The 27,611-nt window shown below is 40.4% G+C and overlaps 2 protein-coding genes across 4 annotated transcripts; both read left to right on the forward strand.

Annotated features, from left to right (window-relative positions):
* ssx2ipa (synovial sarcoma, X breakpoint 2 interacting protein a) lies at nt 1-27,174 on the forward strand. 3 transcript variants are annotated; one of them, XM_088349349.1, is made up of 14 exons: nt 1-203; nt 5,407-5,587; nt 5,707-5,864; nt 8,300-8,503; nt 8,579-8,689; nt 8,767-8,902; nt 16,206-16,281; nt 16,364-16,544; nt 18,902-19,037; nt 21,367-21,494; nt 21,551-21,736; nt 23,424-23,541; nt 25,795-25,948; nt 26,755-27,174. In XM_088349349.1, the coding sequence occupies exons 2-14, from the start codon at nt 5,545-5,547 to the stop codon at nt 26,888-26,890; spliced, it is 1,767 nt and encodes a 588-aa protein (XP_088205475.1). In that variant the 5' UTR covers nt 1-203; nt 5,407-5,544; the 3' UTR covers nt 26,891-27,174. The 3 variants fall into 3 exon arrangements, with proteins under 3 accessions (XP_088205475.1, XP_088205491.1, XP_088205484.1); XM_088349365.1 differs by having other exon boundaries at nt 2-203; nt 21,563-21,736; XM_088349358.1 differs by lacking the exon at nt 1-203 and adding an exon at nt 742-859.
* On the forward strand, nt 10,882-14,890 carry LOC148376631 (uncharacterized). The gene is made up of 2 exons (XM_088349334.1): nt 10,882-11,588; nt 12,388-14,890. Exons 1-2 carry the CDS (start codon nt 11,148-11,150, stop codon nt 14,383-14,385), a joined length of 2,439 nt encoding a protein of 812 aa, XP_088205460.1. The 5' UTR covers nt 10,882-11,147; the 3' UTR covers nt 14,386-14,890.
* Nucleotides 27,175-27,611: the final 437 nt, after the last annotated feature.

A 27,611-nucleotide genomic window follows, 5' to 3' on the forward strand; every position in this document is an offset into this window, starting at 1 on the left:
TCATCCAATAATATTAGCGTTTGGCTTGGGGCTGTCTGTCTCGAGACTTGAAAAACATTCAAGAATTTCTGTCCTCTTTTCTTTCTCGATATTTTGAGATCATTTGTTTTTTTATCCAGCACGCTCTATTTAATGTGTTTTTACTTCATTTTTATAGACTTTTTATGAAAACCAATTTCGACTTCTTGTACGCCGCTGTCGTGGTAAGTCCACATTTTCCTGCACGATCGTTCAAACTCTGTAAGAAACATTTTTGTGTTATTTTGTTTATTTTCATGCTTTTTGGAAATTGTTTAATTATAATTCGACTTTGCATTAACCTTGGGCTTGCAACACCGTGCTCACGATGGTATGAAGATAAGCCAGACTCTAAAGACCTTCGGGGTTTTTTTCCACATAACTTAAATACTTTAGATTATTTTTGCTTTTTATACGCATTTCGACGTTTATGGTGTCGATTAAGTTGGTGGATTTATTGAAAATAGAAGCTTGCTTGGCTCAGCGTTTTCCTCAGGTGAGGTTTACGTGCGTTGCGTTTGGGAGCTGTTTGCTGTAGATAACTTAAGTTAATGTTGTTGTTGCTCTCTGCAAACGCCCGTCCCCCAATAATAAAAAGTAACTTACTTTAAGTACTACCTGGGGGTAAAATGTTTTGCAGTTGGTTTCTTTAAAAATATTTTCTAATCTAGAGCAACCCCTTGATAAGGATTTCGATTTTTCCGATTGTTTCTTAATGCGTCGCGTATGGAGGCATGTGTGCACATGTTGATCACAGAGGGCGTTGCTAGCTAGTTTAACTTTTATATCTAATAATTACTATCCTGAAGGGAGATCCATTTAAAAAGATACTCGAGGAAAGGTAAGAGACTGCAGTATTTTCAACTTTGTTTTTTAATGAGTGACTATTTTCTTGTTGTCATTGACATTTTTTTAATTGTGGCATTTAATATCAGGGATATTTTTCCTACGTTACAGAAACCTCATCTCATTAGCTACACCGCTTATCCTCAGTAGGGTCGCGTGGGTGCTGGAGCCCATCCCAGCAATCATCGGGCAGTGGGCAGGGGACACCCTGAACTGGTTGCCAGCCAATCGCAGGGCACACGGGGACAGACAACTCACTCGCTCAATCACACTTAGGGACAATTTGGACCGGCCAATTCACCTGAAATGCATGTTTTTGGAATGCGGGAGGAAACCGGAGTGCCCGGAGGAAACCCACGCAAGCACGGGGAGAACATACAAACTCCGCACAGTAAGTCCGGTAGTTGGATTTGAACCCACACAGGAGGTTCCCAAGACGCGCTAACCACTGCGCCGCCGTGCTGCCGTTACAGAAACGTTATGTATATTTTCATTATTGTTGTTATTTTATTTAAAAAATATTCATGTAGAACAGGGGTTAGCAACTATTTCGGTGTGGAGTGCCACTTTCAAATTTTCTTGGAAATCGGTGTGCCACACCAAGACCAATGACTCGCACACAATTTTTTTAAGCTGTCATTTTACACAAGTCTGAATATACAACATGATATACCTTAAGTTCCGGACTACAGAGCGCACCTGATTATAAGCCGCACCCACCACATTTTAAGAGGAAAACCGATTTTGTGCTTACTCAAGCCGCACCTGTATATAAGCCGCATGCGCCCACATGAAAAAAATGGAACACAAACACAAAATTAACCCAAACCCGACTAAGTCCTGCGATTGAAACTGAATGTACTTCATAAAAAGCAACACATTAAACGGGTCTGTTAAAAAAACATACCGTACTTGTAAAAATCACGGTAAACCGTCCTCATCTTCCTCCTTAGAACTGAAACCATCGAAAAGCAACTTTGTCATATAGACGTCGTCCCACGCTCCCTTATTCCAAAACACGCTAGCAATACGCTCGCAACACAGTAAACGGGTCTGGTAAAAAAAACTTACCGTACTTGTAAAAATCACGGTAAACCGTCCTCATCTTTCTCCTTAGAACTGAAGTCATCAAAGTCGTCTTCCTCAGTGTCGGAGAGAAACTTCGTCATATATACGTCGTCCCACGCTCCCTTATTCCAAAACACGCTGGCAACACGCTCGCTCCTTCTTTATCGGACTGCTCGATTGCTTTTAGCTTGAAAGCTGCGTCATGTGCCTTTCTTTTTGCATTTTGCATGATGAGGGTATGTTTACGCTAATTTAATTTACTGTATGCACAAGCCAAAAAGTTGCAGTCTTCCTCGTCTAAATCTTATCTTTTGTACTCGAGCGCCGCTGGCGGCCGTTAGAAAAATGACATAAATTGGCCGCATCACTGAATAAGCCGCAGGGTTGAAGGTTTGGGAAAAAAGTAGCGGCTTATAGTCCGAAATTAACGGACATTGAAATCGTATAACTGAACAATTTATCTTCCACTAGTCTTGTTCATCAATAAACTAGAAAAAAATAATAATGTGAGTTATCTATGACTTCAACTTTTTACCACATGAATTAACCAGAATCAACCATTCTTCATCAACAGTGAACTACAATCAAAAACAAGTGCTATGGACAGCTACCATACCATTCATCAATGAAATCTTATTGCAGAAAATATCAAAACTTGAAATAACAGCAGCAAGGCACAAGGCTACTAGAAAATAAGGGCAACAGAAATAACGGCTGATTTGGTCTCTGATATTTCCCGTGCTTTGCTATGCAGTGAGCAATGTGATAACTTGCTTCACTGGTGGCGTTTTTAGCAGTGACAAAGGTTTTCAGGGTCTGTGTTTTTTTGGCGTACCTGGACACAGCGCATTTTAATGTTTCCGCCTTGAATTAATGTTCATGTTTCGTCTTGTAATGACGTTTAGCACTTGATGCGCGATGTACAACGCTCTCGAGGCATAATGCACAAACAGCACGGTCATTTTTTTGCACAAAGCCCCAGTCACTTGTCCACGCTGGTTGAAAAGAACGAGATATAAATCACTTTTGAGAACTGTTATGGACTCTACCATAAAGCTTATTATGCTGAAATAAGCTTTATGGTAGAGTGCATACCAGTTTCAATACGAGTGATTTGAGTAGAAAAAGGCAAAGTAAACCTGTTACCTACTCAAAAGTGATTTATATACAGTGTGCATTACCGTTCGATTACATTCACAACAAATACAAAGACGCAATGGTTTAAGCTGTATTACATTCCCAACAAATGTAAGACGAAGTGGTTTTGGTTATATGTTCGCCATTACATTCCCTAAAAGTGAGATAAAACGAGGTAAAAGTGGTTGTAGTAGCGAGGGGGATGCAAATCTCGGCAGGGATGGGTTTCTTCGCATAACACCGGTCCATGTCCATACCTGGTATGAAAGTATAAAAGGAACATTTAGACCATAATGAGGGTTCAAGCCCTGTTTCGATGTCAATGCCTTTATAGATACCAAACTAAATTTTCTTAGGCCTTCAAAAATGAGCCAAAGTGGCTAACATTGGTTGTCACCCAGACTTCCCATTTAAAAAGAAAAGTCTGGCATTGAATGAGTTAAACAAATACATATTGTGCAGAAGTCTGGGGCAATAATTACAAAAGTTCTCTACAGCCATTTTTTTATCCTCCAAAAACGTACAATTAGAGCCATACACAGGGTAGGATATCGAGATCATACTAATATTTTATTCCTGCAGTCCAAATTATTAAAATCGGATGATTTAGTACAATTTCTCACTTAACAAGTGCTATTTAAGGTCAACAAAAACATAGTGCCAGAAAAGATCCAAAAATTATTCGCTCAGAAAGAGGGAAATTATAATTTAAGGGGCTGTAGTACATTCATAATCCCAAAGGTGAGAACCACCAGGAAAAGCATGTGTGTGTCTGTGTGTGGAGTCAAACTTTGGAACAATTAACAAGATGAGATCAAACGATGTCCAACAATTCATGTGTTCAAATTTAAATACAAAAAAACATTACTGGCAGAATACAGAGATTAAGAAAATTAGGTATGAGTAATACGAGAGGTTTGAAATACTGGGTTTACAACTGTAGTTAACCTTGTTGTTATTTTTACGATTATTACATCAGAACTGTTATAAGTATTGTGTTTATTTTATTGTTATTATCACTGGTGCCGCAGTGACATTATGCGCATTATGACGTTGAGGGATGGGTATTGCAAAGATTAGTGTATAAAATATGTGATTATTGTAACTATTATAATTACTGATATCTGACCTATGTAATAAGTATATCCATGAGATTTTGTTGTATCGGACACAAGAGGAGCTATCTATAAAATTTATTTAATAGGGAAGACAAAGGGGTAGGAAAAATAAGCATCTGCTTCTGACTACCCCTTTTCGAACATGTTATGTGACATTATTTTGTTGTTGTGTAGGAGAAAATGCAGGTTCGATAATCTTTTAAGTCTTCTTACGTGATTTAATAAAGTACACCAGGGCTTGCCATGAGGGGGAGCTCTTTATTTCGTCATCCCAAAGAAACTCAGAGAACTCCAGACATAACAATGCTTTTATAGCTTCAGTTTGAGTACAACCCAAAAGGCGGCCCTAGTCCTCAGTAACAACAAGGAAGATGCTGTCGTACCCTTATTAGGACATGTTGTTCGCCTCAGTTTGCTCAGAGAGTCCTTGAAGGTCCCAAGGACCTTCCCGAAATGATGTCAACATTCTGTCACACTGTAAGCAAGTCTTTCTACATTTCTTTCTAAATGTATGCAACTCTATTCTACAAATGCAAGTCTATTTTCCACAACAGTTGACTCATTGTTTTTGTCCTGTTTTTATTTTTATGTTCGAAATAAAAGTTTTCATTCATTCATAACTGTCATTATTGCTATTGCTGTTATTATCATTGGTGCCGCAGTGATGTTTGGTGACTAGTGGCATTATAACGTTGAGGGATGGGTACTACCATGATTAGTGTATAAAATATGTGACTTGTTATTATGATTATTGATATTTGACCTATGTAATATGTATATCCATGAGACTTTCTTATATTAGACACAAGAGAAGAGGATCTGTAAAATGTATTTAATAGGGAAGATGAAGGGGTATCGAAAATAAGCGTCTGCTTCTGACTACCCCTTTTCGAACATGTTATGGAACACTATTTTGTTGTTGAGTCATTGTTTTTGTCCTGTTTTTATTTGAATGTTCGAAATAAAGTTTTCATTCATTCAAATGCATTGGTCAAAAGATATACATGTGTCTGTCTCATGGTGCCTCGTGGTTGGCAGGCGACCAGTCAAAGCTGAAAAGGCTCCAGCTCAACTATGACCTAAATGTGGATACTCGAACATTATTAAAAAAATACTGCCCCACCCCTGTGATGTTTATTTTTATCTTTTTGAACCTAAATCCCACCCTTCCTGGTGCACATCTGCCTTTATAGCTTATGTCCTCTGTGCTTTTGGCCAGATTATCCATCGCCACTCCATCTCACCGTTTCATGCACAAGAGTCCCCAGCCAGATTTTGTGATCCACCGTCTGACAAATAATCCTCTCCGGCTGATAACTTGTGACCCGACGTCCTTGTGTCCTCATGCGTCGGTGAAATGGGTGAACGGTGGACATCAGTGTCAGGAGACACATCCATGGGTAATTTTTGGATTTCTTTTATTGGAGGATGACCCAGATCTGTGCTATTTCAAGCAGCAGCCTACTTCAGTTCAGAGAACGTTCCAGATAGAATACCGTTTCCGGATTCCTTTCAACAGAAAACGTGGACGTCTCCAGCATTTCGCAGGCAAGGATGTCTCCGTCATGGGAGAATAACCTTGCGCCCCTGCAGCCTTCGACCAGGAACTCGTATCGTCGGCTCACGGTCTTTTGCACTGATGAGAACATCCCACAATGTGTCTCCTACATCAATCAGGTACGACTCCGAAAGGTTTATGAATTGTGGTTGCCGCTTGCAGTGCTGGACTGAAGAACCTTTTAGTTTTTAAGGCTGAATTTTGAGCTATGTTTGTAACTCGTGTAGCATCCATCCATTATCTCCACCGCTTATCCTCAGTAGGGTTGCGGGGATGCTGGAGCCCATCCCAGCTATCTTCAGGCTGTGGGCAGGGGGACACCCTGAACTGGTTGCCAGCCAGTCGCAGGGCACACAGGGACAGACAACTCACTCGCTCATTCTCACCTAGGGACAATTTGGACCAGCCAATTAAATTGTCATGCATGTTTTTGTAATGTGGGAGGAAACCGGAGTGCCCAGAGGAAGCACAGGGAGAACATGCAAACGCCACACAGGAAGGTTCGATCTCATGACCTCAGAACTGTGCCGCACACGCGCTAACCACTATGCTGCCGTGCTGCCCAAGACTGTACAATACAAAAAAAGGCACATTTTCTGCTATTAGGATTAAAACATATTTTATATAGCCAGTAGATGTGCTATGCAACCTTCAAGGTCTGTACGGGTGCTTGAAATCCTTGAAGTTTAATGATGGTTTTCAAGGATTAAAAAGTGCTTGTATTTTCGGGTGAAGTGTTCGTAAATGCTTAAAATTATTCTCATGTGTCTGAACAAGTCTGCCTAAAAATAACGCCGACGCTGCTCTCTGGTGGCTCCGCTTTGCCATTGCATTTCTTCTTCCTTCGTTATTAACGGCACCTGGCATTAGTTTGTACGGCATTGTCCCATGAAGCGTCATCACAAACTACGGGTAGCGCCCAAGAAGACCGGTGCATGCTACACATAAACAGGGCACTATCAAATCTTTGTTAGTACAAAGTAATCGAAGGTTACCAAGTGACATTACTTTAATATTATAGTATTCAGATTACTGATTACATTTTCAATAGGTTATTAGTAACTGTATCAAATTGCCAGCCAGTCGCAGGGCACACAGGGACCGACAATTCGCTCGCTCATTCACACCTAGGGACAATTTGGACCAGCCAATTAATCATAGATTTACACTACATATGGATGGATATGACTGTTGTATCCACTAATATAGATAAATAGATTGATACTTTATTCATCTCCGTAGGGAAATTCACACTTCCAGCAGTATCCTTGTGTTAAAAAATAAAATGATAAAATAAAGATATAGAATACAAAAATACCCAATATAACATTTTGCTATAGAGTATTTAAATAGTGCTACGGAGAAAAAAAACACACTGTAATAAAAAAAGGTTAATATGCAAATGTGGGGTGGGGGTTAATGTGGGCTTTTACTCCCCCGGGTGGAGATAAAGAGCCTCATGGCATGAGGAAGAAATTATATCCTCAGTCTGTCCATGGAACGAGACTGTTACAGCAGTCTGTCGCTGAAGCTGCTTTTCTGTTTGGAGATGATGCTGTGTAGTGGATGTGATGAATTGTCCATGATTGACCGCAGCTTGTCCTGTGCCCGTCTCTCAGTTACAGTTGTCAGGCTGTCCAGCTCTAGTGTATATATATGACTGTAGGATTTTTACTGGGGAGGCAGAAAATAAAACGCATGTTTTAGAGAAATCAACAAATACACGTACTTTGTTTTTTTTTTTTTAGCACGTAAGTCAGAGCTTGCATACATGATTTGTCTCTGTACTACACAGAGTCCACAGTGCTTTGCTGCATATTAGTATCCGGGATGAGGGTAACTGCTCATACGTAAAAATGCCCACTCTCTTTCTGTCCTAGTACATAGTACATGGTGCCTACTTTGCAGAAATTAACTTGGAATATATGGTTCTGAAATGTATTACCCATGAAAATCGTTGGACTTCTTTAACTTTCAATTTAATTGTCAAATATGCTATATGCACATTATACAACACTGATGAATTATTTCCTCTTCCCCGCGTGCCAACATGCATATAAGAATAATAAGGTTAAGACAAAAAAAATGTGCAAAGTATAGTCAGAATCAAAAGAGAACAGTTTTGCATTGATTTTGCAAAAGGGTTGGACGGGGTAGGGCAGAGAGAGAGTTAAGAGTCCTGAGAGCCTGAGGGAAGAAGCTGTCCTTGAGCCTGCTGGTTCTGGCTCTGAGCCTCTGCAGTCTATTCCCTGACGGCAGCAGGTTGAAGAGGCTGTGAGATGGGTGGGTGGGCTCACCTGCAATCCTGGTAGCTTTGTGGGTGAGGCGGGGGGTTGTAGATGTCCAGGAGGGGGCGTGAGGGGACACCAATGTCCTTTTCTGAATACATTTCAAAAACAAAATACAGTACAAACTACAATCCTCTCTGTTGTACAGTACCGTACTGCAAAAAAAAGTAATTATTACACTACTTATTAAAAGACCTCTTTTGTCCCTCACTGCATGTCAAAATGTGTAGTTATTGACATTTTTTTGTTCTATCAACCTCATACAGGAACTTTCCTCCCTGGGTCTTTCTTCCTGCATTAAATTAAACTCAAAGAGCAGTGGCCTGAGCGCAGTGCCGGCTTTGAACGCTGCTTTTGAGCTGCTGCAGATCCACAGGCGCACCATGGACACCTTCGAGGAGCTTGAGAGTGAGCAACTTAAGAAGATCAACTCCTTGGATAACATGCAAATGAGCAACTCAAGACTTAAGGTACATGTGTCAGTTAGAGTTATTTAGTTGTTGTTTTTTAATTAATCAACCAATAAATGTCATGCTTTTTAACAGGATCAGCTTGAACTGTCCATTCGGGAGAAATCGGGGTTACATGAGACCGAAAGACAGCTTCAACTCAAAATCAAGACACTGCAAAGATGTCTGAAGATGGAGAAAGAGGAGGTAGATGCCACGCTGGCTACACTCTTATTGACTGATAAAATGTAAAAAAAAGAAAAAAAGAAAATCTGCTTCTACAGGTTCAGAAGCTCCAGAATATAGTTTCCAGACGAGCTTCGCAGTACAGCCATGATGCCAAGAGGAAAGAAAGAGAGTCTGCCAAGCTCAAGGAACGCCTCAGTCAGCTGCTTGTGGACAGAAAAGACAGGAAACTGGGTAACCTTATGTGTCAAATGTATGTAGTAACAAAGAAATGCTCAAATTATAAATAACTTGGTGGAAAAATGAAAATGGAAACAAAAATAAAAGCCCCAAATTGATTAAAAACTATAAACACGACACAAAATATAATTAAAGTAGAAAGAAAATGACTAGAACTCTATTAAACCTCAAATGAAATGCTTTGCTATCGTATTTTATGCTGCAGAAGCTGCAGACCTACTTAATATGTGAGTGCAAAAAAAAGGGAATTTAGTATTACTTAATAAAATACCTCTTGAATATATTATTTTATGACACATTTCAAGCTGTTATCAGTTTTGCGTGTATCAGCATGAAATAAATGAGTTGAATGCAGTTTTTTAATAATTTGTTTTGGAACTTAATTTTATTGTAGTTCTTTCCCCTTTTTGAACAAACACCAAACGTAATAAAAAAACTTTGCATTGTAGGGGAATATGTTAATGCTCAAGTTATTCAACGTCCTGTCTTCATTGTTCAGAATTTGTGTCCTTAGTTTTCCTATAGTTCATTCCTTTTTTCTCATTTGTCCAAGAATTGAGTTTAAATTTGAGGTTTGGGCAGGTTCGGGTTTGTATATCCGTGACTCGGGTCCGGTCTGGCTGAAATTTTTTTTTTAGGCCCGATCTTACCTCTACCAACAAGGTTGTTGAACCCCCAAAAAATCTTTCCTAATTTCGTTGGGGGTTCATAAAAAATCACGTTCTTTTCAGTTGACTTCTCTCCTAATCCTGTTATTTTTGATGATTTGATAAAAATTATGAAAAGAGAATAATGCCAGAGCCCGTGTCCCAAAATCAACAAACATACCACTTTAAACTTGTCTCTTTCTTTTACAATTACTCAAGATCGGTTAAACTCATTTTGACCCTTTTTTTTATATATATTGGTTTCAAAACGAGATGCAAGCAGTTATTTTGTAAAAACGTCACAACATTCTGCAAACAGGGAGCCTGTTGTGCTTACCTTTGGCGCAGAGATGGGAGGGAGTGCTTGCACTTTTTGCATAGCTCCACCCATCCCTCCCACTCACCCAATCAAATAACTAAGTTCTCTTTCCGGTGTTTTGGCGTATTTACAGTTTGTTCTGTGGATTCATCATAAGGTATCTGAACACTGAACACAGATTATATAGTGAGCTTTTATATAAATGATTCTTTACTGTTGTACAGCCAAAACGAGTTTTTTGGGTTTTTTTTGGGGGGCTTGACACCTTGACTGTAAATTGTAGTGAAAAACGTGCCCTATATATTCTGCGAAGTACTGCTTTGAAATAAGCTTTGGTTTGGCTTTGCGTGTATCTGAACAGGATTAATGGCTCAAGTTTTGAACGAGATGGAGAAAATTTGCATGCAATCAAATTTGTCTCTGAGCCAAAGGTACTCATAGAAAGAGCCATATATGGCTTGCGAGCCATAGGTTCCCGACCCCTGCTGTAGCTAGTTGATGTGCTCTGTATAAGATTCATTCTTTAATGTTTTATATTCAATTGGGGATTTATTAAATTAATAAGCCGATTAAATTTTCTTATATTATGTATTACGTTTTTTATTATAGGTTTTATTTTTATGAATATACTGGAGCAGGGGTTGCCAATCCCGTGCCCGCGGGCACGCTATCGACCATATCACATGCTCGCGGGCCCGTTCCAAAAATAGACCTAATCACGAAATATCGATGTCTAAAATGTGATTAAGGGCAGCACGGTGGATGAGTGGTTAGCGCATGAAGTTATGGGTTTAAATCCGGAGTTTGCATGTTCTCCCCGTGCTCACATGGGTTTCCTCCGGGCGCTCCGGTTTCCTGCCACACTTCCATTTTATCCAAGATCCAATGTACTCAAGATCTAAAAATCATATGTCTTGATAAATTCACACGCAATATTAAAAATCGTGTGTGTAAATCGCAAATATATTTGTGGATCTGCAAAATACATGGTTCACATCGGATTACGTCTTTTTAATGCAGGGATGTGATTTTTCCGCTAATTCGCGGAATTCCGCTTTTTTTATCTCCAAAAATAAAATTTTAAAATTTCCGGTGTTTTAATTGGTAAAAAAAAACGATTTCGTCTCGACAGCATGCCATTTGAGTGTTTCCGTAACTGAAATGAAACGTACTTGCGATTGGTTGAAGTCTCGTGTTGACCAATAAACGCGCTTGTTATAGGAGTGTGCCATTGTTCATTTCTCACACGTTTTTGCCGGGTGTTTAAAGAAAGATGTCCGTGATCGAACGCAAAGATGCTCCGCGAGCTAAAGAAATTGATAAGATTGTAAAAAACAAGTTTCGATGGGACTGGTTGGAGAAGGAATTATCTACGAATGTTGGAAAGAAGACTGTGACGAATTTGTTCAATGACTTTATTCGGAAGATCGATCGTGCCGGGAAAGCACTTTGCATTTGGTGTCATGATACCATCGACTATGGTGGGAGAGGTTTCAAAGCTCTTGAAAGTCACGCAAAGAGCAAAAAACACGTGAAAGAACTCCAGTCAAGAACGACAAATTATTCCATCGCTGGAAGTTTCGGTGCCCAAACGAAAACTCCAAAACTTTACGGCCTCCATCCCTTATTGACATCACAATCGGAAGCGGTAATAAAGAGACGTGATCCACCCCAACAACCTGTACCAGTTGCTGATAGAGTCGTGAATTTTGAGGTAGGTGGTAAACTTTTCAAATTTATTTGACAGTTTTCCCATTTTTTTCGAAAATATTATAACGTAATAAAAATGGCCATAAATATTTAACAATTACAATAATAGATTTTCATGTGTACATTACACCAACACTTTACTGTAGGGCCTATACTTATTGTACTTTCATTTATCAAATACTTGGATACGCTGCTATTAAAGAAATAAATTATTACATTTAAAATATGATTTAGGAAATTTAAAAATATTATTAAGCCTAATAGTAATCAAAACTATTGTCAGTATTTATATTTTTTAAATTAAGTACTTGTATGATATTCTACCATTGATTTTCTTAATGGCCACGATATTATTATGGTACATAATTTACTTAATATTAATAACATGGTTAATCATTGACACAAACTCAAATGAATGCTGCATGTTTGCACTTTTTAGGTTTCAAGATGTTGAGTGTCTTGATGTATGCAGTTACAGAGATGATCTTAGTCGAATGCATGATTGTGTTTTTATCAGAGCTTGCTGCATGAGGTATTTTATGTTTTTGTTATCCATTATGTATTAAGAATGATTGATTAAATGATTTATTGCATGGTAAATATTATTTCCAATGGTTTGTAGCTAATTTTCAACATTTTTTTGTCACCATAATAAATACTCTGACATGTGAATGTGCATGAAAGTTTAGACTAAATCCTTTTTTATTTACTTTGGTCGCATGACATTTTGGATTATAATTCAAATAATTATTTAAATTATTTAATTGTTTACTGATTATTGTTAAATTTCTTTTATTCTTCAGGCAATGCTGTTGGGAGTGCTGGCCGAAAATTCTCTTCCGTTCACCATGGCCCCAAAGCTCATCACACTGTCAAAGGAACTGGCAAGGGATCCAAAAGCTCTGAATGGACTGTCCATGGATAGAACCAGTGCATCCTACAAAACAAAGTATGGCCTTGCCCATACTATGCTTGATGAGACTTTAACAAACTTAAGATCCTCCCACTTTTCAATGAACATTGATGAGTCCACCAGCAACAATCTACACCGTGTCCTGTGTGTTCTCGTCAGCTATTTCTCCCCGTCGACAAAGTCTGTTGTGGTGGAACATTTAGCATCTTTGAGTGTTGTTAAAGTTGACGGCAAATCTCTCTTTGATGAACTCTCAGCCCTCATGACCAAGAACAATATTCCCTGGAGCAATTTGGTGTCTGTGTTGATGGACTCATGTGCAGTGATGCGGGGTTCCAAATCTGGAGTTGAGACGCGTTTGCGAGAGGGACCAGCACCACATCTCCTTGACATAGATGGGGATACCTGCCACCACATCCACAACGCCTCTAAGCATTTTTGCAAGCCATTTGAGTACAAGATTGAAGGACTCCATAATGATCTCTTCAACGATTTCAAGTGGTCAACCGATCTGAAGGAAGCTCTTCAAGAAATTTGCTTTCTGACAGGCATCACCTTCACCATGCCAGAGAGATTTGTCAGCCATCGATGGCTTTCAAACTATAATGTTTCAATGTCCACCTTACGCCTCATGGATGTCTTTACCATCTTCTACTATGCATTTCTTGGCAGAGGCGATAAAGAACTCTATCTTCCCACCATCATGGCCATCTACCACAAGAAGGATCTTTCAAGAGAAGTCAAAGCCAAACTCAAAGACATACAATCAGCTTTAGGCCAAAAGAACATGACTGAGGAAGGAAGGAAGAGGAAGCAGAGGATCTATGAGAAGATATTCTTCACAAGATTGGATACGCTTCTCACCCTCAACCTGTACACAGCAGTTCTGCCCTTGCTGAAGAACTATGTGATCACCTTTGAGACGAAAACGCCAATGATCCACAAGCTGAACGACAAGCAAGTGTCCTTCTTCAAGAAGTTCTTGTCCTGTTTCCTAAAGCCAGAGTCCCTTCAAGGCTGTAAACTGACAGAAATTGAACTGAACAACAAAGCCAACCAACTCCGAGAAAATGATATTTTCTATGGTGGTGTCACCAGCAAACTGATGGATTCTTCTAACAAGTCGTCAGTTGTGTTCAAGTTCAAAGCCAAAGCCAAGGCAGCATATCTGGCATGTGGTCTGTACCTTCAGAAAAAGTTGCCCATGAACAGCAAGCTTCTGAGAGCAGCCTCTGCCATTGACCCACTTGCCAGAGGACACAGCTCAACTTTAAACCAACTGAAGAAGCTGTCGTCGTTGGTCACCAATGTCCTTGATGAGTCAGAGCTGGGGAACTATGATCTCGAGGTGAGAGAATACCAGTTGGACAGTGAGTTGCCAACACCTTTGGACTCAGAGGGGAAGGCAATTGCACTGGATCGTTGGTGGGCCCAAGTCTTTGCTGTTGGAAGATACCCAACCCTGGCCAAGATGGTGAAGGCTCTCATGAGTTGCTTCCATGGGCCGCAAGTAGAGGGGGCTTTTAGTGTCATGGGTGATGTCCTGAACCCCAAAGCATGCAGAATGGACATAGCCACATACAGTTCTATCCAGACTGTAAAATATGCCCTAAGAGCAAGAAATACCACCTCTGTCAGCCATTTTGGAAGGAAAGACATTCTGATGGATCCTGTGCAGTCCATACTGTGCCTAAATCTGAGGACATCCTCCAAAAGGTACAGGGAGGAGAAGGATGCAGAAGCAGCTATGTTGTCTGCAAAACGAACAGAACTTGCTGTGAAACAGGACACCCAAATGAGCAAGGCTGCCTCAAGAAGAACCATCAAAGCTGCACAGAAGCAGGCTAGAAAGACCCATTCCAAAGCAATGAAGTCTAGGAGGAAGTAGTGTTTGGGTCATGTGAATGGATTTAGCTGTGTCCCGACGGATCACCACCTTATCGTGGTGGGGCACTTTGCGCGTCTCCATGACCCCCAGAGCTATGTCGGCGGGAGTCTCGTACTCCTGGTAGGGTTACCCAAGCCGAACAGGTCGAAGGGTAGAGTCCAGACTAAGAGTGATCCCAAAAGCTGGTGGCGGCACGCTTTGAGGCGGTTTCCTACAGACCTGGATCCCGTTAGCCGCCTGCAGTTGTAGAAAGATGCCGGTCGTCTAGGGTCTCCCTTGCCACTGGAACCATCTTCTTTACAATTAAGATAGTGGCGTTGGGGAAATGTTTTTTAATGTGACTGATTTTGAGTTGACTTAAACTGTAATTTTATATGGGATAGTTCAATATACATTGAAAATTTATGCTGTTGTCTTGTCTATTTCTTTGTCATCTGAGTGCATTGAAAGTACTTAAAAAAACCCATGAGCTCCGGGGGGGGGCTTCGCCCCACTTTTCCCCCCACCAGGGCACTGCCCTGGTCCTACCTGGTTTCCCCCCCCCCCCCCCCCCCAGCTAGCAATCACCCCCCCCCCCCCCCCCCCCCGCTAATTTTCAGATAATTTCACTTTGGTCAAATCACATCCCTGTTAATGGTACTGGATGAATTGAAAATTTGCCTTTTGAAAGTACCGTATTTTCCGCACTATAAGGCGCACCGGGTTATAGGGCGCACCCCGAAAAAATAGTTTTTGGTCCTATTTTTGACACACATAAGGCGCACCGGATTATAAGGCGCTACAATGGGAACGTCGACAAAACAGTCAGATAGTTCAGTCAAACTTATTACCCTCTTAACATTCCCAAAGCTTGCAAAGACGCAAATACGTGTCGAGAACACGTGTTGATGCGGTGTCCGTACGATGTCACTCAAATGCATCGTTCCATCATTCGTAAGGTTAAAGTCTTGGGATTCAAGAAATGCCAACCATTCCTTAGTTTCTATTTTCTTTTTCGCTCGCAACTTTACTGTGCATATGACAATAAACACTTGGAATTGAGTTTAATTTAAAAATAGACACTCCACTCCATCCATTATCTGCACCGCTTATCACAGAAACATCGAGTTCAGTCTGAAACAAGATACAGGGATAATATATAGCCGGAGTAGCTCACCGAAGTCGTTGTGTTCATAATAATGTGCAGCCAATGTCCTCTTATATCCGTGAGTGTAGTAAATCCAGGAGAATAAAATTTTACTAATACAGTATAGTAAAAAAAGTCTTTCTGTATGCCGTCAACCACGTGCTATTCACATTCATCTTTTTTGGCCAATTGCAGGCTTTGTTTTGCCGTTCAAGCCAATGCCAGCCTGTAAATGATAAAAAGGATCCGCCCCTTGACCTCCGAATAACTTTAGCCAATAGTGATCCATTCAAATGATGATTGACACATTGGTTAGCCAATGAAACGCCGGTAAATAAATCCCAGCATACACCGCGGACTACTTGGCGTTCGGCGGAAAATCTGGTCGGCGGCTGCAAGTTAGTTGCAAGACTTTGCGACTTAATGTTGATCCATAAATAAGGCGCACTGTATTATAAGGCGCATATTCAGCTTTTGAAAAAAATAAAGGCTTTTAAGTGCGCCTTATAGTGCGGAAAATACGGTACTTAAAAAATGCTAGAAATCTGTTTTGTTACTACTGCGTCCCTAGTTTGGATAAACAGTTAGGACAATGAATTGATTATATTTTTGTCCTCAAAATGTTTTAGTACCTGTCATACAGTCTTGACTACACTGTCCTAAGTAAAGGATTTTTAATCTATGTTCTAATCAGCTATCGAAATGCTAAATTGCCTTGGACGAGCAGATGGCAAAAGGAACCACTGGAGGACGACCAAAGTCGCAGCTAGGTACCGGGCGTAACCTTGTCACTTGTTTGTTACTTTAGTGTCCATAAGTTTGTAAAATACGTATCCATTTTACTTTGCTTAGCCATGAAGGACAAATGTACAATTCGCTGCTGCGTGACTACGAGGCCAGCCAGCGGTCACTGATGCTAGAAAACGCAGAGCTGAAGAAGGTCCTACAGCAGATGAAAAGGGAAATGGTAAACATGCTGAGTCCAAGACAGGCGCCGTGCAGAGGAGCCGGTGCTGATGACAACCAGGAGCCGGTAAAAATGAAAAAAGATGATGATGCGTATTTAAGAACTCTTGTTTTTTGGGGACATTACAAGCAGAATGGCCTGGCATTGCTGGGCATTCTCTTTGCATGGGGTTGTTAGTAGAATAGAATAGAATAGAATTTACTTTTATTGTCATTCTTTGTAACCATGCACACGGGACGAAATGTCGATACACCTGATCCATACAGTGAAACTGCAACGAGCCGATGCAGCCGCAGCCAAACATGGCGCCGCCATTTTAGACCCGACTGCTGTGTTGGGAGTCATTAGGTGACCAAACCCCCCCAATTCCAACCCTTAATGCCGAGCGCCAAGCAGGGAGGCAATGAGTACCAATGTTGTAAGTCTTAGGTATGACTCGGCCGAGGCTTGAACCAGCGACCTCCCAGTCTCGGAGCGTGCGCCCTACCATCTAGGCTACCGAGCTGTGAGCCAAGCGAAAGTGCCATTTCCTGGAAAAGTCCCATCACTAATCGTGTGTCCGAAAAGGACCTACCTTGCAAACAACCGGTCCTTCCCGGCACTCTTATCCCTCCCCCAGGGTTGGGTAGGGTTACTTTAACTGGATTACTTTCAATTACTTTTGGATTACTCCAATGCCAAATATGCTAATAAAAGACAAAAGAAACTAAATATGAATAAAATCATGACTCACAACACGTGGTAAGCTTTCTCTTCTGGCTTTGATCTCTTTGATCTTCGGCAAAACTGACGTAAAATGCGACAGAAACAAAATGAAAATAAATCCAAACAGCTTGCCAACATCATTTTTGCCGTTCTATGTATTCTGTTACTCCCCAAGCCTGCACAAAATGTAGTCATTTTATTCATATTTAGTTTATCTCATCTCATTAGCTACACCGCTTATCCTCAGTAGGGTCGCGGGGGTGCTGGAGCCCATCCCAGCAATCATCAGGCAGTGGGCAGGGGACACCCTGAACTGGTTGCCAGCCAATCGCAGGGCACACGGGGACAGACCACTCACTCGCTCAATCACACCTAGGGAAAATTTAGACCGGCCAATTAACCTGACACACAATTATTGGAATGTGGGAGGAAACCGGAGTGCCCGGAGGAAACCCACGCAAGCACGGGGAAACCATACAAACTCCGCACAGGAAGTCTGGAGCTGGATTTGAACCCACGCAGGAGGTTCCCAAGACATGAACTGTGCCGCACATGCGCTAACCACTGCGCCGCCGTGCTGCCCCATATTTAGTCTTCTATTAGCATATTTGGTATTGGAGTAATCCAAAAGTAATTGAAAGTAACCATACCCAACCCTGCCCTCCGCAGCTCGGTAACAGCTTGCAGGAGTACGGCTTCCCACTCCGCAGTGAAAGAATCCCCGCTCAAAGCGAATGGCTACAGGACAAAAGAGACCCTGCCTCACCAGCTCTCGCCACCAATGAGCTATATGTCCAATGGTTAATTGTAACGCACAAGTTTCAGCAAACCACGGCCCTCCAAGTAGAATGCCCGACAATTCTAGGCCACGTTTATCAATTTTGTTGGTATTGTTGGGAATTAAATAACAAAAAGTACCGTTTACCAAATTGTTCGAATTAGCTATCTGACTCCATTAACCAAACACAACCTACATTCACCCAACAATTTGTGCGCGCTCGTTTCTTGAGGGAAAAGATGAACAGGAAGCCGACATTTCCACACGGGGTTAGATTTATTTTCCCTAAAAATTTAACTAAGTGTAATCCATCGAAAACAGCCGAATTAGTGACGTTGGAGTCTATGGGAAGCCTTTTTCTCAAGTCCTTTAGTTTTCTCCTATTGGCCATCTTCTCCCTGCATAATGGCGTGCCGACTCCTCCCATGGGCGCGCCAAGGAAGCCCCCTGGGCTTGACCATCTCGTAGAAGAGCGTCCCGATGTCTGGGGTACTCAAAACAACACCAAGCGTTTCTACGTAATCAGGGCCTTTCTGCGTCAACAGTGTCTGGATGTGCTGATTATCTTATCAGCCGTACATCCCGTTCCTGCCGTTCCTGTAAACAACATTTTCCACCAGGGTGCCCTGACCTCGCACCACAGCCCTTTCAGTGAATATCTTTTGCATTAAATGTAATTTGTATTCAATCGTATAAAATCCTTTATAGTCCAACGTATAAAATCCTTCAGTATTCATTGGGGTGCCTTGACGTGAAACCTAGCTAAATCACTCCCAGAGGTGTAAAGTAGTACAGTTTCCTGAAAATTGGTTCTGCCGTTTCGGAGTCTAAAAGTCTCATACGAATATACACACACACACACACACACAAATTGGGATATATAGATGAGTTTAGGATTTGGATAAGTTACTGATAGATTGGCCATTTTTTTATGGTCCAGTTGGACTCAGATGGGGAGGAGAAAGATGGCAGCACAAGCAAGGAAATACTGGACCCGGCGAGGGAACAGCTCACTAACAGCATACGCCAGGAGTGGAGGAAAGTGAGGAGCCACATGGAGAAGTTGGACCACCAAAGTATGCAAAAAACAACAACCCATTTGATATATGAGCATAGGGGTGGTTGATATGATGCTATTAGCTCCATTGGATAATTAATGAGGTCATGATCTTATACAAATTACACGATACTTCGACCCTCTATTTATTATCTGCAGGGTTGGGTAGGGTTACTTTAACTGGATTACTTTCAATTACTTTTGGATTACTCCAATTTCAAATATGCTTATAAAAGACAAAAGAAACTAAATATGAATAAAATGATGACTCACAACACGTGGTCAGCTTTCTCTCCTGGCTTTGATCTCTTTGATCTCCGGCAAAACGAACAAAAAATGCGACAGAAACAAAATGAAAATAAATCCAAACAGCTTGCCGACATCATTTTTCGCCTTTCCATGTATTCCGTTACTCCCCAAGCCTACACAAAATTTAGTCATTTTAATCATATTTAGTTTCTTTTGTCTTTTATTAGCATATTTGGTATTGGAGTAATCCAAAAGTAATTGAAAGTAATCCAGTTAAAGTAACCCTACCCAACCCTGATTATCTGAAATCCAAACTTTATTGTTGAGTCTCCATGTGTGATACATTCATTAATTTGGGTTCCTTTGTGCTTTTCACTTTATTTAATCTTTAAACTGGATATAGCTTTGTATGACACACATACATCGTGCTAGGACACACATTGTACTCTCATTCCGTGTTATTACAACTATTAAGTCAACAGTAGATCAACTGAGTGTTCAATATTAATAGTTTTTAAATTGCTCATTGATGCACTCAGAGGACACAGCCAGGTGAAAAAATCTGGAAGTTTACTGATGGTTCAATGGCTTTTTGGTGAAAAAAACATTGAAAATGATTAATGTTTCGTGTCAAAATATAAAGTTTGAAAATGATATTATAGAAATGTTTAACTAAATGCATACAAGAAATGTACCAATAATGCATTGTTAGCATAATTGTCAGTATTATTAACCTCAATTGTGACATATATTTGGGGTTAGGGATTAAGCATATACAGGACTTTTTCCAGAAAATACGAATATTGTGATAAAGTTAAGTATTTTCTGTAATGCAATTAAAAAAACAAATGCCATATATTCTGTATTCATCTGATATATTGCAATTTTTTTTTTTAATATTTCAAAATATGACAAATACTTAAATATCCCATCTGAAAATATTAGAATATCATGAAAATGTGTAGTAGTAGGCTGTAAACCCATCCATCCATTATCTGCACTGCTTATCCTCAGTAGGGTTGCGGGGATGCTGGAGCCCATCCAAGCTGTCCTCTGGCAGTGGGCAGGGGACACCCTGAACTGGTTGGCAGCCAATTGCATGGCACACAGAAAACTCACTTGCTCATTCCCACCTAGGAACAATTTGGACTGACTAATTAACCTAACATGCATGTTTTTGGAATGAATGAAACCGGAGTGCCCGGGGAGAACATGCAAACTCCACACAGGAGGTTCGATCTCATGACCTCAGAATTGTGCCGCACACGCGCTAACCACTGCGCCGCCGTGCTGAGGCTGTAAACCATACTTAGCAATATTAAAATTAAAAAAGGCTTGATATGTCTCAGTTGATTTGTAATAAATCCAAAATAGATGACATTACCACAAGAAATATTTATCAAGATATTCTCATTTTTAGAGACAGTCTTGTAAAAGGAATCCTCTTGGTTAATTGAACAAAGCTCTATTCAGATTGTTGGGTCTAAAATGACCACTGAAGTGTGGGAGAGCTAAGAAAATATTGGCTAACCGTAAGAGGAAATTCGGGCAAAGACTATTTTTACAACTGCAGTTGGAGAAGGAGCGGATAATTTACCCGCTGATCAAAATCCTTCTGGCTCTTCCCCAGCCTGCCTTTGTGTTTTATTGAAACAAGAAGACACGGACAAAAGGCGAAAGACAAAAAATGAACCCCCCACCACTGGAAAAATACCCACACCTTCAAACAAAGACAGGGAGACTAAGAGACGCCAAAAGGGAACATCAAACTGATTATAAATACACACTTTGAGTAAATACGTTTAAGCCTACTTTACACAGATTATAACCTGTTCAAAAGGGCATAACTGGCATAACAAATAAGATTTTCCCCCCTTTTAAGTCAAAATTATAAAAAACAAAGGTCGGAAATTAGAAAATTACTTCAAAAAATAAACATATGTCATTAAGGAATCATAATTAGAATTAAGACCAGGATTATATTTCATAATAAACATGATTTTTTTCCCCTTTTTTTACTATATAGCGCACCCCTATATGAGTATATTTTATTGACAATTTGCAAACAATCATCTCGATATACTTGTACACCCTAAAAGTCCAAAATCAAGCCGTGTGCAACAAGGAGGCGATCCCGAGGGAAACCTACGAGGACGAGATGGAGAGAATGCAGCGGGAAGTGCAACAGTGCAAGGAGTTCATCCACACGCAGCAGTTACTCCTCCAGGTCAGTCTTGATGGAAATGCAGCACAGATGACGTCGTCCGCTGTAATAACATTTAGACTTTTTTGCAGCAACAACTGAACTCGTCACTGGACAGCGAGACGGCCGAGTTCCTCAAGGACTGCTACACCCTGGAGGAGAAGGAGCGGCTCAAAGAGGAGTGGGAGCTCTTCGAGGAGCAGAAAAGAAACTTCGAGAAGGAGAGAAAATACTTCACTGAGGCCGCCATCCGCCTCGGTCGAGATGTATGTTAATTTCTTGACATTCGCAGTGTTTTGCAAAACTAATAAACCCCATACATCAATTACCTGCACCGCTTATCCTCAGTAGGGTCGCGGAGGTGCTGGAGCCCATCCCAGCTATCTTCGTGGGAAGGGGACAACCTGAACTGGTTGCTAGCCAGTTGCAGGGCACACAGGGATAGACAATTCGCTCGCTCATTCACACCTAAGGACAATTTGGACAGGTCAATTACCCTAACATGCATGTTTTTGGAATGTGGGAGGAAACCGGAGTGCCCGGAGGAAACCCACGCAAGCACGGGGAGAAAATGCAAACTCCACACAGGAGGTTCATTCTCATGACTTCAGAACTGTGCCGCACAAGCGCTAACCACTGCGCCGCCGTGCTGCCCGACAATTTATTCATGTAACTAAATTGAGTCAAGTCATGTTTATTTGTATAGCGCTTAATCACAAAAAAAATTTATTAATGTGTTCTCATTTTCAAGACTTTGGCATTAAAATGTCATAAATCCCATTTTCCAATCTAGGACTTATTTATAGAATAAAGAACTCAATTGTCACGGTTGCCATGGCGCCCAATTGGCCCCGCATTTGTCAGCCCGCCAACGAACTTCTGCCCCGCAAGACATGTGTTTCGACTCGGTCCTGTCCCTGTTGGTATTTATTGTACGGTATTGTTCCTGTTTATTTTGTCCTGTTTGATATCGGTTTTCAGTTTAATTTCCGTCAATTTTCTTCCTGTTTATTATCTTCTCCAGTTTTCGTTCCAGTCTAGGTTTTCTTGTTTATTTTCGATATCCCGATTCATTATCTATCCTGTCTGTCCCGTCCTGTCCGGAATCGAAACCCACGCAAGCACGGGGAGAAAATGCAGACTCCACACAGGAGGTTCGATCTCATGACGGCAGAACTGTGCCGCACACGCGCTAGCCACTGCGCCGCCGTGCTTCCCCTAACCCCCACCCATTAAGAGGTTTTTGACATTTTGCCATTTTTCAGGCTCTAAACTTATTTTTTACCTATATCTTCTAAGAATCAACCACTTGTGAGACATAATCGTGAAAAGAATTCAAATTTATCCATCCATTACCTGCAAAGTTTATCCTCAGTAGGGTCCCGGGGGTGCTGGAGCCCATCCCAGCTATCTTCGGGCTGGGGACACTCTGAACTGGTTGCCGGCCAGTCGCAGGGCACACAGACAACTCACGCACTCATTCACACCTATGGACAATTTGGACCGGTCAATTAATTGGGAGGAAACCCACGCATGGGAGAACATGCAAACTCCACTTGGGGAAGCTACAGTAGCTGGACTTGAACCCTGAACCTCAAGTCAAGTCACATTTATTTGTATAGCCCTTAATCACAAAAATGTCTCAAAGGACTGCACAGGATTACGATCACACCATCGCCTGATCTTAAACCAACATGCGGGCAAGGAAAAACTCAAAACTCTAGCATGAGGAAAATGGGGGCCTCACAAGTGGTAATCCCCTTTCCATGGGGCTATGCGCTAACCACCGTTCCACCCGCAAAATGTATCCAACTTTATCTCGTGCTAACAGATAAAAAAAATGCAAAGTAGGTGTTGCAAAAGTATTGCCCCCTTCTCTGGGATGTGCGTGCGCACTGTTTTATAAATAGGGAAGTTGCATTGTGAGCAAACTGTTTTTTCGATTCCCCACAGAAAAAGGCGTTTGTGGAGGACCGGGACGCATGGCTTAAAAGTCAGTTCTTAAACATGACTCCCTTTTCCAACCGCAGTCGAAGTTCTTCGACTGATGATTACAGTGCCTTATCAATCTGTGAGTTTCTTGATTTTTCTTCCTGTTTGTCAGTCTTTTGCAATTTCCACCAGGACACGGGTTGAAGACTACTGTATAGGCTTTAAATAATTTCATGATATAGATATGATATCACATTTTTTTTTATTTTCTGTTATTGCTGAATTTTTTTTTTTTTTTTTTTTTTTTTTTTTTTTTAGATTTTTTTTTCATTTTATGATTATTTTATTTTTTTTATTTAATGGGTGGAGGGTTATTTAGTCTTTTTTTTTTTTTTCATATATTTGAGTTTTTTTCCCCCCGTATTTAAATTTTATACATTTTCAATTGCCCTGGACCACGACTTTAAACCCACTGTTGAATAGGCTTAAAATCTTGTTTTTATTTATATTGATTTCATTGAATCGCTTTAATGCCTCTGTTTTTTTGGAGGGCTTTTCATTTTTTTTGGGTGATTGCCGATGTATATTTACTGTAGTTTGTAATTTATTGTTTGTTGCTACTTAGTCATTTTATTTTTAAATTCTGATTTGAGGGTTTCGTCCCAATTTAAATTTTGTACAGTTTTAAATCACCCCTCAGTAAAATATGCTTTAAAAGGCGTTATTTATTGTTTTTGCTTGTTGTGGGGTCATTTTAAATTTTTATTTGACTACGGGTGTGTTTTTTAAAATTTTCTAATATATTTTTTTTTAGTTCCCCCCGCCAATTTAAATTTTGTACAATTTAAATCATCCCCTTGTCGTTGTTTAATAGCCTTTATAATTAGTTTTTTATTTCTCTGTATTAACATTTTATTTTGGGGAGACCTTTTAATTTTGCATAATTTTTGTTGGTTATTCTGTTTTTATAATAATATATTTTTATTTAGTCACTTTATATTTTTTAATTGATATTTCTAGGTATTTTTAGTTTTTTTTCCCCCCTTTAATTTAAATTCGGTACGGTTTCAATTGTCCATTGGGTTAAGACCATTGTTTAATAGGCTTTATAAACTATTTTTATTTATTTTTATTAAGGTTTACTTTATTCACTTTAAGTTTTTGAGGGGGTATTTATTTTATGCAATTGCTGGTTATTTAGTTGTTTTGGTTTCTTTTTTTTATAAATATTTTTGAGTTTTTTTTAATCTAATTACATTTTTCCACAGTTTCAATTGTCCCTTAAAAGGTGATTTTATTTATTTTGATGTTTATGCATTCACATTTATTTTAGGGGGATTTTGTATTTTCGATGATTTTTATTTATTTTCTATTTTTTTAAATTAGCTTATAGTACTGCCCAGATTTAATCAAGGAAGCATGGTTTTGTGTGCTCTGAGGAGAGTGATGAGCAACAAGAGTATGAGTATGGATGTTAAGAGGAGACTGCATGAGAGTGTGATTGTGCCGACTGTGTTGTATAGTGCAGAGACTTGGAGACTGAACGCAGATTTGAGAAAGAAATTAAATGTTTTTGAGATGATGTGCTTGAGGAGTATGTTAGGAGTGAAGATTAGATGGAATGAGAAATGAAATCGTGAGAGACAGAACCGTAGTAGTCGTGGAACTGAGCAAGCGTGTGGATAAGAGAGTACTCTGTTGGTTTGGACAAATGGAGAGGCTGGATGAGGAGCGAATGTTGATGAGGATCTACAGAGCAGAAGTCAATGGAAGGAGACCAAGAGGAAGGCCGCGATTGACGTGGATGGATGGTGTTATTGCAGTGTTACTGCAGGAAAGAGGTCTAAATATAGTGGAAGCTAGAGCTCTTGTTGGTGATAGGAATGAGTGGAGCAGTGTTATGAAAGGATAGTGTGATGTTTGGACGCGTTCTAAGGGATTGGCAGGGAAACTATGATGCAGCAGGGGTAAACCAGTGACCGCTGTCGGGCCCTGCTGTTGAACAGAAGAGTGACATGGCCGCTTTCTTGTGTCCCGTTTCATCTGGAGGGACGAAAGCATGACCGACTTGGGTGCCGAGGTGCTTAACTTGTTTGGGCGTTTGGGTTGGCCATGGTCCAAAAAATTTTGTGTGTGTTTTTTTGCTCTTTTTCCCTTTTTTCTTTGTTTTTGTATGTGTTTGTCTTGCTGTCGGTCACCCTTCTTGAGGGATATGACCAGGGTAGATAGATACATAGATAGATAAATTGCCTATAGTAATTTCATTTTGCCATTTATATGTAGGAGGGTTTTTTTCCTCTTAATCTAAGTTTTGTACAGTTTTAGTGGATTTTTCTCCTTTGCATCTGCTGTGCTGGTTTGAAATATGTTTATTTAATGTTCTTCATTTCAGTAAGCGAGCCAGAGACGAAGACTCCTTCTACCAAAAGCCAGCAGTCTAAATCCTCAAATTACGCGTCATTCTCTACTCCGAAGCCTGCGAAAAGCCCCGCTTTGCCATCCACTACCAAACTTAACCGGACACTCCATCTCGCCTCTGAGTCCAGGTTTGATAAACATCATCACTCAGACTGAAATCTTGTTCTATGGCAAGAAGACAAATCCAGAATGCACTTTTAATGCAGGCTTCCCCAAACGTTTTCTTGTGAGGGTCATATCACTTTCCCGATTGCACTAGTGGCTTAATGTATTTTTCTTTCTTTTTCCAGAAAGCCAGAATCAAATAACTAACGCTTCTTGATACTTAGCATGACGTTTACTTAGCATGACAAATGTCAAAATAATAATAATAATAATATTTATGAAATGAATAATGATTACAAAAAATACTATTTATTTAAAAAGTAGTAACCAGATAACCATGTAGGTTCTTCACGTAAGAATAGTAAATGGAACATAACCAGGGTTGGGTAGGGTTACTTTAACTGGATTACTTTCAATTACTTTTGGATTACTCCAATACCAAATATGCTAATAAAAGACAAAAGAAACTGTAATCGGGTAATAATGACAATTTTGTGTCAAAAAAAGTTGCGTCCCGGGACGCACGCTGATTTGACACTACGCGTCCCCAGCAAAAATAATGCGTCTAGGACGCAGGGACGCGGGCAAACGGGAAAACTGTGTTCAGTGTCATTTTATAACATTTTTGGTTAGTGGTGTGCCGCAAAATTTTTCCAATGTAAAAAACATGCCCTGGCTCAACAAAGGTTGAAAAACACTGGTTTAGATGGCCGGACCAAATGCGGAGGCGGGCCGTATCTGGCCCGTGGGCTGTAGTTTGGGGACCACTGCATTAAAGGATAAATATATTTTTTTTACGCCCACTGAAATATTTGTGACATGCTTTCAGTTCTTCTGGGTGCTCAAATCGAGGACGGCGGCGAGGGGCCAGCAGCATCACGGAAGACTGCGAAGACTCTCTGGTCAAGGTCCACACTGGAGACTCCAGTATCGTCTCTTTTGGCGACGATCACAGCCTTACTTAAACGAACACCCGATTTACACGCTTTTTGTTTAGTTGCGGCCGATATTGTATTTATTAATGATTTTTTTGTTGAATCACTCGTACCAATCAGTCAGTTATTTAAATATAAAGCACTTTGAGAATTCAGTGCTGAAAGGACTGCTCTGACATGTTTCTATATTTAATTGAAGGCCACTTTCGCGTCAACGTTTACAGAAATCACGTGATGGACAATCGCAGGTTCAGAAGTTTTAATTCAGCAATATGTTACACTACATTAATAAAATTATACGATTACAGTTGAAAGGCATGTTTTTTTTTCCTCACATACGAATCTTTCAGTTGTGCATGTTGAAAACGTTCCACAGTGACTTCTAACTACGTTAACTGTGACGTTGGCTTCCAGCAGAACTCTGAGCAGATCTGATTAGCACCAACGTGGTTCCCGGGGGCACCAGGTAGCAGTGTTCCCTCTAAGCTGCGCGCGTGCGCACAAGAAAATCGAGCCGGCGCACAAAAATGAGGGCTAAAAATTACTAATTAAGAAGCGACTTAAGTCAAAGTTACAGTGCATGAAGGTAAAAATACACGGGTTCCCCTGACGTGTCCTAAATGCGGTATTTTGAAGTTGAATCGAAGTAGAACGAAGTTGAGTAGAGTTTGTCGAGAACCGGCTTCTTCGGCTCGGCTCACTAAAAGGAACCGGCTCTTCAGGTTGTTTTTGCTTCTTTAATCCCAACATG

Source organism: Urocampus carinirostris, chromosome 1 (genome assembly GCF_059441175.1).
Source record: "Urocampus carinirostris isolate Australia breed hairy pipefish chromosome 1, RoL_Ucar_1.0, whole genome shotgun sequence".
In the NCBI taxonomy this organism is placed as follows: Eukaryota; Metazoa; Chordata; class Actinopteri; order Syngnathiformes; family Syngnathidae; genus Urocampus; species Urocampus carinirostris.